Genomic DNA, 14,383 nt, shown 5'->3' on the forward strand with positions numbered 1-14,383 from the left:
GGATAACATCGTCTTGCCTTTGTCGGACTGTTCATCGGGACGATCTATGGCACCTTTCGCACGATGCCACCTTTACATCATCATCGCGGTCAGGTAGCTACCATATACTTTAGTGAAACGATATAGCTGGTATATCTACTACACCGAAAATATTTTCCTACGTAGGAAATATTTCCTTCGTGTATTTCATCTTGCGACGAAATATTTCGATCGAGAATATGTTTCATTTTGCAGGAAAAGTAACCAGAAGATGTTTCAAATTTATAATAATCCTACTTTGTATCAGAAGCGACGATCGTGTATCCGTTACGTTGTATCGACGAGTATCTCTCTCGTCGATTACTATCGAATTCGAACGCTATGCTTCGATCTTTTTTTCACTGTACGAATTGTCGTGGTTGCACGGCTGTTCCTACGCTACCGACTTATTAATCCTCGTTTTTCAAGGCTGCAATACGAAATACACAGCGTGTACGCGTAGCCAGAGGGCCACGTTATCGGATGAATCGCATTATCAGATCGGTCTGTAGTCTTGTAATCGCTATCGTCCGTCAGTGCGAGAGTGTGAGTGTGAATGTCGGTGACGAGCAACTGCTGTTGCCACTTGCATTTTGCGTTGTAATCCAACGTGTTCGCTATTGCTCGCGGAAATTACATGGACAATTTCGTTCTTTCTTTCGTCGTATACACTTTCCCGCGTCGTTCCACAACTTGTTGCCGAGGAATCGGAAAAACAGATCCCCCGCGTGCCAGTAGCGGCAGAGTTTCATCGAGCTGGAGAAGGAACGATGATGCTCTGGCAAGAACGACGCTTCGATCCACGAATGTAGTATATACCAGAGCAATTTACAAAGGTCGATACGAAGCGTAGAGAGTCGGAGAGTCGGAGAGTCGGGGAGTTGGGGAGTTGGAGAGACGCGGTGCGTGGAGTGTGCAGCGTGGACGCAAGTGGCACGTATGCAACTCGTCTGCGAGAGATTCTGAATGCCGGAGTATCCTCTTTCCTCGAACCTCTTAGCGCTATTTAGCGGATCCTTTTACGGGACAGCAGGACCCGACAAGAAAGGAAAGCGCAGCAAACGGACCGACGCAACAAGCCTCGAAACAACGGGACGAAAAAGAGACCGGGTTTAAGAAAGAGAAACGGAGATGAGAGCATGGTACAACCAGAGACGGAAGAAAGAGAAGAAGAGGAGACGACGGAGGTGGAGTACCAAAATGGCAGTTCGCTCGGCCAATGGCCAATCCAGGGACAAGATAAGCCTTTGTGCCCGTACAGGGGCCTGGGGCAAAGAATCCCCTCGTTTCGGTCTCATATTTCGCGAATCCTGCTATCATATTTTACTCGTTGCCCCCTCCCGGCTCTTTCCTTCCCTCGCGTCTTTCATACCCTTCCACCTTCGGCCACTTCGGCCCGTCTCTCATTTTTTGCTCTCTCGCTTTTCGGAACCGTCCAGAGCTCCGTTCTACCTTCTCGATCCCCCTCCAGTCACCGTCGATTGTTCGCTGCTCTAGTCGAAACAGGTCCATTGGATTCGATCGTTCGATGTGCACGGCACCAGGCATTTCTGTCTTTTCACGCTCCGCCGTATAATACGTATATACATATTACGTGTAAACGCAATACACGTACACATATACTTGCGCGTTCAAGTGGAAATCGAATCATCTTCGTTTAAACACCGGCAGGTTCTATTCAATTTTAAGGGATGCTAGAGACACAAGTACGCCAGTCGATCGATAAATGTCATGCAGGAGGAGAGCGAAAATTTCTCTTTAAAATTTTCATTCGCGTGTTTATGATTCGCTGTCGATTAATTCGCGGCCGTTGAATCGATCCACGACAAAACATTAACAAAACCCCCGACCAACGACCGTTGATCGCCGTCAGACGAATCTCTCGGGGGTAGATGGACAGGAGCCAACCGGTTTCAGAAAGCAGACACGCAAGGAAGGACGCGAACCGGATTAAATTATTTTCACCAGCGAAAGTCGTTGTCCCTTCTTGTTCGAATTTCGCCCTGCTTCGCAATTTCGATCTGGTAAATCGATCAAAGTTTTCCTGCAATTGTGTTTTCTTTCCTATTAACGATCCCCGTAATTTCTAAGAACAGCGTGTAAACTCGTGCGGTTTTTGGAGAAAAATTTGGCGCGGATAGATCCGTCTTTGGCGAGGGAGAATCAAGAAGGAAACGATTTTTCGATGCCTCTGTTTACTTCGCAAGATGAAAAGGAAGAAAAGAAAGAGAGTTGCATCCGACAAGTTTAATAAAGTTTTAACAATTTTTCAAGTTTTTCCGAAGCAACAAAAATATCGATTTACCGATGAAATTCAAAGGCTAGAAATCTCTGTAGAAGGATACGAGGTATGTTTGTCCAATCGTTCGATATCTTTCCTCGATATCCGTCCGATATCGATCGTTCATGACCTGGTTATCGGAATCTTACGCGACCTCTTATCACGTATACGAACTACCATCGCCTAACGTCGCTCCATTACTTATAATATGAGAGCGTGCAACGATAAGATGTAAATAGTAGGGACACGCGTTGTCTGGCACACTCTCGTGCCTCGCAGTTGATCGACAAGTTTGCGACATTATTATGTATTTAAGAGGAAACGTTTCGCGCAGTGCTGTTGCGTGAATATCCCGAACTCCGATTAACCGAACGAAAAATCATGGATGATAGGGAGAAATAGATACAGACACCTATCGTACGAAGGATTTGGCCGAACGATACGAATCAACCTATCCGACGACAGGTTCGTACAAGCCGAGTTCTACCGTATTTGAAATTAGTCGAAACCCTTATTCCTCGAACACGGAAACCTACCTACGAGCAATACGTGCAATACCTACGATAAGCAATACCTACGTGCAATAACCAATCTCGTAGAAGCTTAAAAATCCCCAAACTCCTTCGAATAATAGCTGATACATTGATTTCGATTTCCCGATTCCTCTGACTCGACGTCGCAAACCACCAACGCCGTCACTAGCCATTATTCGTTCTCGCCCATCTTGCAGATATCTGGTGAGCGTGCACAGCTCATTCTCTGTCGATTACATCGACGATTATCGACCGGCAGAATCTCGATTGGTCGTCTCTATGCTAGGCCCTTAAGCTTATCTTTTCTCCTCTGCCAGCCGGAAACATGCTTCCTCCATAGCGCGGTGTCAAACAATTAAGGTTGACTTACGCGTGGCTGAGGCGCGTACCAACCGTGTTAAAAGATTAAACGAGTTACCGTCCTTGCCGCGCATCAGATAACGCAATCCGAGGCCCTGTCATCTCGGAAGAATTTACCGGCGACACCGCGGTACCGCGGTACCGCGGCACCGTGGCATCGCGGCTCCGGGGGGCACACGGCTTTCGAGCAACAGCTCGCGCTCGCCAGTATCTCTCTGTGTATATACTATCGCCTCGGTGAAATCTTGATTTCCACGGCTGGCAAAGCGTGCCTGGTTCAACGCCAACACGACTTTTCCACGAAAACGCCTTTGCTTCGTTCGTATCGCTCGTCCACATCCACCTTGCGACCCAACAAACTCGAGATTCTTTGCTAATTATCGTCCGCCACGCGATTATCGTTACACGCCCGACAATCGCTTCAACTAGCGTGTACCGTTTTTATCTTTAGATTTTCATCTTTTTCCCAATCTAATAAATTCCCTGGCAAATTACAAAGTATCGATTTTCGACTCGACAACATCGACCGCGTACGTAAATCTCAAATCCGATACAAAGCACGCGTAAATTATTATCGCGTAACTCGTCTGATAAATAATCACGTCGTTAGTTCTACAAACACGAGCGAAACAGTTGGATGGATCGTACGGTGAGTGCGATCGACACGAACGTTCGCCTGTAATCTGTGATCTGCGGTCTGATTTACTTATGGCCGTGCGGGCCATAGAGCTAGGGACTATTTGTTCCTATACGGTATTGGCGGTCACTGTCGCGTTTCGAGATTACCTCTCGATGGCAGGTTTTAGAAAGAGAAAGGCAGAAACGGTGGAAAGAAGCGAAGATTTGGCTTACCAGGCATGCAGACGCAACGAAAGGTCCCAGGATCGTCCAGACACGAGCCGTCGTTCTGACAGGGATGGGACTCGCACTCGTTCACGTTTGTCTCGCATCTCGGTCCCGTGAATCCTTGTGCACAGTTGCAGGCGAAAGAGCCAGGTGTGTTTACGCAAATACCATCGTGTTCACAAGGGGATCCTAGAAAAATGCAAGAAAAAAGTTAAAAATATGCCAACAACTTGTTGATTCGTTTGGTTTATCGATGAAAGTATATGTATATATTAGTTCTTTTCGCGCTTAAGATCAACGAACGAGCGACAGTTCGAAAGACGAAGCGTATAATTTTCGAGACGGAAACTCGGAACAAAGGCGTTGGGTGTTTTAACACCCAAAAGCTCCGGTAATTAGGTAACAGTCGCGAATTGGTGAACGCTTGGTGCATAATAATTAATTATTAACCATGGCAGGAGTCAAAGTGCAGCACGTGGGCGGATGCTCCGTGGGATGGGCGACGAATGCACGATAGCGAGCCTTAATTGACCAGGTCGACGTAGATTTTAAAGACGCTGCCGTCAGAGAAGAATGGAGGAAAGAAGAAAAATGGATGGATGGATGGACGGACGAAAAGACGGACGGACGACGACGACGACGACGACGACGACGACGACGACGACGACGAAGATGACCATAAGAAGGAAGATGCTTGTCATTCCCGAGAATGAAACTTGTTCCTCGAGAGTGGTCAACGATCCGTTTGGACTGCTCGTTTTCTTGAACTCGCGCGGTTCGCGCTAATTGCAATAAGATAATTACCGCTGGCAGCTGTTTCTTCGTCATTCGTGTGTTTCATCGAGTTTCGCTACCGTTTCTTCCTCGAAATATCGGCCTTAATTTAGTTAGTCTTTTCGTTATTCTTGCGAGATTGCTTCTATATCGCGATATTTCGCGACTGTAATTTCATCAGAGTTTTATTCGACAGACTTGGTTGTAATAAAATTGCAACAAAGCTTGTGCTTTGTATTATCGATATCGTTAAAGCGAATACGCATAGGATGAAATGTAGAAAAAATCTTAGAATTTTAGGAAACGCGTTGTAAAAGTAGGATCGATGGTGTGATAGAAAAGAAAGAACGGTGGAGATATAAAAACGGGACGAGTGAAAGAAACGATAGGCAGTTGCTTAAAGCAAAAGCTTTTGTCACGAATTTCCAAGCTTCTACGAATACGCACGCCAGTGAGTTAATCTTTGGAATCCAATAGACTTTTTTATAAAAAATTTAACGTTGCATACAGCTCTCTCCCGCTATTCCTTACTTACACCGCTATTATTTACCAGAAATTATTTTAACAGCAATCGTTCTAACAGCTTTCATTTTTATATCAAATTTACCGTCTGTTCGTTTTCACTTTCGCAGTTTAGTGCAGAATCGTGTAAAAATTTCTCTCGATTTTTTCCGTTTCTCGTACAATTAATTAGATGCTTGGCTGAAACTGTTTTGAATTGCTTACATATATGGAATATCAAATGCAGTTACAGAGATAAGAAAGAAGATAAGTATCTAGCATCTCCTTCCTCGTTAATAGGATATTAATAGAAAAATCAGAATAATCTTCTTTTACGATATACGAGGCTAGTGCGAGGTCGTTATATCTATCCTTTATCGTCGCGTTTATACCATTAAAGGGTACAGTTATGGGAAAAGATATATATCGTTTAATAATCAGTCTCGTTACTTCTAAATTCTTAGTGACTCGGTGGGATTTAGCGTAAGTACGGCGATGCTCTCTCTCTACATTTACCGAAAGACAAACAAATCGACGCAGACTTCTGTGCTGTGTCTTTGCCACTGTTGATTTCCACGTCATGGTAATTAAGAGAGAGAGAGAGAGAGAGAGAGAGAGAGATATGTGACTATCACGAATTATAGGTTTTAGCCAAGTTTCGATGCACTTGAAAATCTGCGATCAAAAATCCTCGGTGAATCACTCGGCGAATCACTCGGCGAATCACTCGGCGAATCACTCGGTGAATCGTTCGATACCGTGTTACACGTCGTCCCTTAGCATACAACGTGCGTGGCATTGGAAAAGAAACATCGGGACCTGGTTACGGTTCGTTCGCAGGGCAACGCGTACAACGATTACTTGTGATATTTATGAGGTTTTTGAACAACTGAAGCGATATCGTCGCTCGCGGCACGGTCGGATGCCGTTCTCGTGTAACTCGACGATGGTTTTTCCAACTCGCAATTGCTGTCGCCGCGCGCGATCTTTCACCAAGGGACGTGGAAGAGGAAAGAAAAAGCGGAAGGCGAGGGGTGTACGCGCGTTACCGGGTAACCGGGGGCGGCAAGAAACGCATTGCTGGGTCGTGTCGGCGATCGAGTGCGAGCCGCGAGCAACGAACAGACGACGAATAGGTGGACGCGAGACGACGCGACCAACGATCTTCGAGGACGGTGGGCATCGATGTTGTCGACGAATGATGGAAGAAAACGATACTTGAAGTTGAACGGAGTCGATGCGAGGGAAGTAGGTGGATGACTGGCGCACGGTGCTTTAGAGGTAGCTTTAATTAAGCGCTTTAATTTTGTCATTTCTAGAGAATTGTTATTATTAGAAGAAATATGGGGAAATTCTATGATATTTGAAAAGTTTATTATTTATTTATTGGCAATATTATTTGTCGGCAAGCAAAGATCGCAGGTGATATTCGGTACTAGTTTCGGCTATACTCGCGGAAGGTATCGATGGCGAATCGAGATGAAATTTGGCGGGCAAAATAATGTTGCTAGTGCCGGGAAACGACGCGTGTGGTGCGTCAGGTTCCTAGATGTATGGTATGTAACAGAACTTGGTTGCTATCGAACGCGCTTGTCAATTTACATCGAGTTAAACAAAATGACTAGCTTCTGTCGAAAAACGTCGAATCTACGAATAAAAAGAGAATAGCTTGCTACAGAGAATGAATCTGTGCGTAAAACGCAAATAAACGTGATAGACGGAAGCGAACGGAAGTAGCGCCGAAACGCGTCGAACCGCGCTGGTCGGTAGCGCTTTTTGCCCGATCCGTCTGTGACGACGAGAGGAGCTGCTCTCGAGGAACTTAATCTACCAGAAAATATGCAATCTACGTAATAACAGAGCACAGGCTGGAGCGCGAGGTCATTATGGTTATTATTAAACTTAAAATAACAATTTAGCGTTTAATTAGATTGGTCGGTGCTTCGCCGCCACCGTTGCGTTCCCTTGAGAAAAGATCGGACCACGGGAAATGTCTCTTTTCAGGCCTCCGCTTCCGGTAAAACGTTATTACCGACCTTCTGTCTTGCAACCTGCTCACCGATATCGTGGAAGATCAACGGATTTTACGCCATTTATCGGCTTTCATATTTTTGCAATTCGCAACTTGCGAGAAACGTTTTCCATGAAAGAGACGCTGTTTACGAGTGTCGCCGATTTCGAGTATTTTAAAGGCCAACTCGATTGGTGGAAAGATGGTGCAAGCATTCCTGACGATCGGGTCAGGTATACGAACCCCTTGTGCCTCGTATCGGCTTACCCCATTGTCAGGCCAACGTTGCCAAATTTCGGTGTAACAATGGCTCTTTGTTTAGCGGACAGGTAGCGAACGGAGGCCTGGTTTCTCCCGATTCTGAGACGAGAGATCCGGCTGAGTCGACTTTGGCTCTAAAACGAAGAAGGCGAGGAAGCGGGTTTCGAGCACCGGCACGGAGCTTGATCACGAAGGAAAAGGGATTTCGTTACAGGTTACCGCGTTGTTCGCGCTGGCACGCGATGATCGGACTCGCGGAACTCACGCCAAGTGCCCGTTACGCGAATACAAGCGAAGAAAAAGGGAAGGAATTTGATCGCCGAGCCGATTTTTCCGAGAATTCTCCTCGAAACTATCTGCGACCACTCGTACGGAGTACAAAATAAACACTTCGATTCGTGCGAGTGTTAGTAATCACGCGCTCGACAGACGTTTAGATTACGATCGACGCGTGGTTACGAAATATTTTTCCTTCGATTTCCTTCAATTTAGCTTGTAATTTTTGCTCGTTCGCGTCAACTCGGCTAACGAGTACGAATATTCGTCCGATCGTGAAAAGACGGTGGATCGTTCGACTGTTCGATTCTTCGTTGACTTTTGCCCTGATTCGGGCACGTCACCTCGTTCTTTGCTTCGAACAGACGCGCGTGCAAGTTTCCACGCGCGAGTCACTCGACTGTCGATTCTTACGTAGTTACGGCAACTTGAACGGTGCAAAAATGCTATGTATTTGTAAGATACTAGCTATAAAATACTATGTACGGTAAATGCGATTGGAGCCGAAATACAATTTCAAATACAATCGGATAGATAGCCGGAATTGCTCGTATTTCGACCATTCGATGTACGTTCGATCGCCACTCGAGCCAGCAACGATCTTTCGATACGTGTTACAAATCACGATACGTATCTCGTACTACTCTCGTACTACGTATATCTACGTTGTAAAAAGGAAATCGTCTGTCCAAACCGGATTGCCTAACCCACGCAACTTCGCCATCTCCCTTTGACCGTCGCTTCGCCATCCTGGCGATCACTTCACCTCGCTTGGAAATTAAGACCGCTCGCTGCTGATCCGAGTTCGATCGACGCTGAACCGAGCAAGGGAGTAACGAAAAAACACCGGAATAAAAGGGGAGAGATGGCGCGATCCACGACACGCGAGGTACTTTCGCATGGCCGCGTCGCTGCGCTGTCACGAATTATGACGTCTCGACGGTGTCACGTTCGCGCGGGGTTTTGGCGGTCGCGAACATGGCCGGACCAATGTAATTCGACACCGGACAAGAACGACCCGGTTTGCGGCGGTGGTCCTTCGTCGCAAACGGGCCGACATTTTCGGAGATCCGGCGTAAATATTTATAGCGTTACTCGAACGATACACACGCGACAAACGACTTCTTTCTTCTTCTCGTTCGCGACTCGTCGGATCTTCTCCGGACGAATTGCAAGAAGACGAGCGGCGAAACGGAATTAGTCTCGCGGGCAGAATAAATTACCTCGTTCTTCGAAATTATCCGATCCCGTTGGGGATGCTTTTCCTTTGCGGCAGTCGCACACGAAAAACTTGCTGTATACCGTGTCGTGCTATCATGGAAGAGGTTTCTCGCGAATAAAATTGCAATTAACCGAAATAAGATTGCAATCGTTAAAAATCGCACTGCTTCGTTGTGGGCGAATTTTTGTATTAAAGTAAAAAAAGAAACAAGCGAGTCGAAGATGGAAGAAACGACGCGAGAGAAAAGAGCGACGCGAAGAAAAACAGAGTGCAGTGAATTTGTAGTAGCTGTGATCGGTTGACATAGCGAAAGTCGAGGTAAGTCGAGGAAAGTTTGTTTTTACGATTTAAGGTGCCGACGATCTTCGAAGAAGGATTCGAAGAAAAAGTTTGGTTCGAATTTACGTAGGAACTGGATAGTTCGAATCGTTCGAACGATAGTCGTATCGTCGCCTATACAGACTATACGGATATACGTCCCGGCCGTGTAGCGCGGTTCTTTCGTCGCTGATGATAATTTTTGCTTGGCCGAGTCCGAGGGCCCGCGATACGCGGCCGACGAAGAAGAACGAGAAGGAAAACGACAAGTAAAAGAGACGATAGAAGAAGAAAAAGGAAGCAGGAGACGCGTCTTCGAGTAACGTCTTCCTAATTACGATCCTCGCGTTCGAAGCAAGACGCACGATGTGTTCGCCGTCTACCGTCCAAAACGAACGGGTTTCCGAATAGGGCTGGCTCGTCCAGAAAAACTGGCATCCTTGATTCGTTATGCGGCTACAAAAAGGCTTCAACGGTCGAAATATGGTGCAGGGTAGAGTCGGTCGGCTCGACAGGGGCCAGGCTTTCTCCCTATGGAGCTCTACGTATGTACGCGACTATTTCATTCGGTAGCAGCGGTTGGTCAATCTCTCGGTTCGAGAAGAATAAGATACGAAAAGGCAAGAATCGCTAGTGACCGTGCACGAAAGAGAAACTGCAAGAAACTAAAGATCCGGCAGATTGATTGCCCGGTTGGACGTGACGCCGCGCGAATGTTTGCTAAATTACTGCCCGAGGTTGCAGGCAGCTACGCAAGCGTGTTCCGCGCGCGTTTAATGAAATACAGAAAATGAATCGTGATCGTGGCGTGGTCGTTACGCGGCTTCGTAATGACGGCACGCCTATAAACAGTGTCCCCCGCCTGCCCCCGCTCTCCATCGAGGCAAACGAGCCCGATTGTTAACGTTCACCCCCGAAATCCACTTGATTCCGCCGTGTGCTCGTGATTAACGCGCCGGAGAAACACGACCGAGGATCCTTATACGCTAACGCGAGAGAGTCTATCTGTCATTTCGCAGGGAGATACGGATGTCTGTGCGAAGTAGAGAAGAGAAAGAAGAAGGAAGAGAAGCAAGTGTTTCTCGTTATTAATGAAGTGTGTTTGTCTGGAACGAAACGTATTAACCGGTGCGCTCACCTACGGCAGGGCAGACCGCGCGTATTTATTATCCAGCCCTTCGAATAAAAGGGGTTTGCTTACGATTGGACGCGTTTTCAACCGTTTTTTCTACTTCTTCTTCTTCTTCTTCTTCTTTCCCAACCTCCATTTTCTTTTTTTTTTTTATCGCAACGTTTCTCGGCTAGCTCTTCGTCGATCGTACGTCGAATATTCGAATTACGGTATTCGACGATGGACCGGACGCAAGTGTTTATTCGCCGATTTCGCTTTGTTGACGCTTCCGACAGATCGGCGGTATGGACTATCCGGCGGCATGCCGAAACTCTCGAGTACGATCTTTCTCGTCTTTACGCGTCTCGCTGAACAAAAGTTGCTCCAACTACTCCGTAACGGGACGTGAGTTTTAATTGACTATAGAAAAAGAAGAGTTAATAAGACGTTCGATTTCTTGGAACAATGCGTTCAGAATGAGTGATTGAACGATAGACGATCAGATATCGTGCGCTATGCTGTATAGGTGGATAAAGAGCTTGTACGCAACCTCTTTTTCCAACTCTATTACCCAATAAGGTAAAACGTTAACCACCGATATTAAAATAGAGCGTTATAGGACAAAAAGGCGATCCACGTTTTTTCGTACAGCCTGCAGGTTTGATCGACCGTCTTTCGCATTAGCGATGCTTACCTCTCTCGTTACCATGACGATTACCATTTTTCATGGTTTACGGGTGATCGAGCACGGCCACGGTCGTCTCTTCTTTATTTCCGTGTCAACGTGACGCCACCGTGGGATTGACAGCGCGTTCCATGCGGCGCAATATCATAAATCGAATTCCAGTTGATAATGTGGCGAGATAAACCACGCCAGCCGGAGTCGGCTTACGTATGTACGTAGGTAGGGTACAGCGAGAAAACCGTCGAGGTGTGCGGGCCCCGCGCCGGCCCCGCGCCGGCCCCATGCTGGCTTTTCGATTCTCCACCGTACTATTAATTAAACCGCGACTACTGCCTGTCCACCGGTTAATTAGGAATCCATTTACCGGTACTCGACCAGTACCATTTTTCGTTTTTCAATTTTCTCCGGATTACACGTTCCAAAGGTTCGATAAATCAATAAGTTTCGGAAACGATTTCAAAGAATTTCGGAAACTCGAATTCCGCGGTTGCTGACTGCCTGGATCGGCGTTAACGCACAAGCAAACACCATTCTCCTTACGATTTCGTGTAACTCTGCAAACGACCGGATATATGATATATACGTAAGAGGAAAGGAAAAGATGCTCGAAGCGAGAAAAATCGAACGGAATTTCGACGAAACTCGACTTTTATCTGGCACGCAATTTCGGCGTTACACGTAACGCGTTGCGTTGCGAGTAGACGAGTCAGCAAGGCAGCAAGGAGAAGTCGTTGAACGTCGATTCGATCGAAAGGATTCGAAGGAGCCCGACCGAACGCTTTAGAGACAACTGTCCATCGGCCGATATCAACGTGTAACGTGTACTTCGAAACATAAATTCCCACCGGACCATCGATTATACCGCAGGAATTATTAATAATCGTCGCTGCCACGCTGAGACTCACCGGTTCATCGATCCTGCGATAGTGGGTTTGCGGCGTCTTGCGGCCAAGCCGCTGACTTGTTTCAAGAGGAACAGAAGGGGAAAAGAGAGCCGACGAATGACAAGCTTGCCGGCGAGTACGAAAGGGAAATAAGAAGAAGAACGGAGATGCAAGCCCTCGCAGGATACTTATTAAGGTGCACTGCACCCTACAGGTGTTCGCACGGCCGCTTTAAGAATCGGATCACGAACGAAACGCGCGCAACCGTTCTCAAATATCTTTGAGAGGAGCACGTCCTTTTATATATGGCTAGTGTACTCGTCTCCGTCGATACACAATCGCGATAGGCTGGCGTAATTTCGACAAATTTCCAGCAGCTCCGGTTATCGTGTTCTTATTATTCGTTCATCGCCTCGAGCGCTCGCCCCGTTTATTATTATCGATAGCATCTGAGGGACGTAAACCAGCGATCGGGTCTTTTGCCTGCGTTAGATTTCATGCGTCGTTAATGGCAATAGAGTTCGACGTTTCCGTTAGATGTTCCGTTGGAAGTTCGAGAGAGATATTTTTCTCGAAAGAGCGCGATACCACTTGCGCGAATCTAATTGTAGGAGCATCTATTTCTTTTATTCCGCGATTGTACGACATCGGGTCTTTAAAGTCAAAAATATCCGAAACGAACGGATTAATCTCCGTAAACGTTCGCCCTGGTAGAATTTTATCGGAACACGATACCTATAGAAATCGTAGTTGTATTTTTCGCTGAACGGTTATCGAGGAAAGCGCGATCGATGCCTGACAGACACGTGTACTCGGATAGGACGCGACACGGTCGACGAAAATTCCACCTTCGTGATCAACGGTGAATCGCGATCGACGACAACGGCAACAACGAAAGAGGAAGAAACCCGCAAAGTCTATGGAACGAATAGAGCGTAACCAACGACGAATTAATCGATCGCGATCTATCGATTGCTCCGTTTGTTGCTTTCATCCGCGCGAGATTTCAATTTATTCGAACCGTAGGGGCGCTTTCGCGTACGACTATACGCGCTCATCTAACGATTATCGATCTTTCCATATCGACTCGATAAAATACAAATGGAGACGGCCGTTCTAACAACTCCACTTGCCTTCTTCTTTTATTCTTTTGTCCGTTCGTTCGTTCGTTCTTATTCGTTGAGTTCATGGGAAATAAATATTCGTTCGAAATAAAACTTTACCAGATAATCGTAGTCGTGATTGCTTATTATCACTAACGATTTGTACTGGGATTTTTTCTAACTTTGCATGGTAAAAAGTTAGGGTCGCCAGTCCACGAACAAACGAAAAATAGGCGATTATAAAATTTATTTTTTTATTACGTCCCGAATTGGTTAAGTATACGGTTGCGCGACCATTTACGCAATACGCGGTACGATATTACGAAATTGTAAATCTCTTCGAAAAACGTAATCTAGCAAAGAATTGGTGAGACTAAAAATCAAAAACACCGTCAGATCTTTCGAAACTTGAAACTACCGTTTATTCGCTTACCTTGCTCGCACTCGTCGATGTCCTCCGAGCAGTCTACCCCCTTATATCCGGTTGCACAGGAACACGCGAACGATCCATTGATGGGACTGGTATCGCAGATAGCACCCTCGTGACAAGGATTTGAGGTGCAAGCATCGTCGAGATGGCAGAGCAATCCTGGAAACGGGAAAAGTAACGATTTATCTTCCGATTATTCGCCGATCGCTCGGGGAGGGTGGTCGGCCATTTTGAAGGGGACCTGAATAATCCGATAGATGCTGTTGCGTACGTTTCTAGGACAAAAGCGTCGATCGTCGAACGCCAAACACGGCGGCAACGGCCAAACATGGACATCATTAAGATCTGTATTGCTCGGTCCGCTAGAGGTCTAGCTAGAAACGTTACACTCGAGGATCTCGCAAGAGAATCTCGAATCTGGCATTCGGTAAATTACTGGAAATACCGAGCTTATACGATAAGTTGGTCTAATTGCTCCCTACAGCGAGAACATTCGAGGAATTTCAATTGCGACTGCATAGAATACTCTGCGATGTGGGTTTAATCTTACAGCGGCATTGCGGTCTTGCTCGTCTATGGATCATGGTAATCGAGCTTACGTTTGCTTTTTAAAAGCTTCCGTGAAAAATTTACCAATTCACTAATAGATCGTTTCTTTTACTTTAATTTCCTAAAACTAAAGTTTCGAAGAATCGAGCGACAGAGAGGAGAAAAGCAGGAAAAAAGTATAGATATCCTTTGACGTATAGCGTGCGAAGTATAGGTATCG

The 14,383-nt window shown here is 46.3% G+C and overlaps 1 protein-coding gene across 2 annotated transcripts in view; it reads right to left on the minus strand.

The window, feature by feature from the left end:
• Positions 1 to 14,383, minus strand: part of LOC117205937 (neurogenic locus Notch protein) — a 182,838-nt gene that overhangs the window by 49,055 nt on the left and 119,400 nt on the right. For both annotated transcript variants that reach the window (XM_033444800.1, XM_033444801.1), the window contains 2 exons: positions 13,618 to 13,773; positions 4,045 to 4,227 (listed from right to left, as the gene is read on the minus strand). In XM_033444800.1, coding sequence (XP_033300691.1) covers positions 4,045 to 4,227; positions 13,618 to 13,773 — 339 coding nt within the window. The remainder of the gene's footprint in view (positions 1 to 4,044; positions 4,228 to 13,617; positions 13,774 to 14,383) is intronic.

This window comes from Bombus bifarius, unplaced genomic scaffold, assembly GCF_011952205.1.
Source record: "Bombus bifarius isolate JDL3187 unplaced genomic scaffold, Bbif_JDL3187 scf7180000007996, whole genome shotgun sequence".
Lineage (NCBI taxonomy): Eukaryota > Metazoa > Arthropoda > Insecta > Hymenoptera > Apidae > Bombus > Bombus bifarius.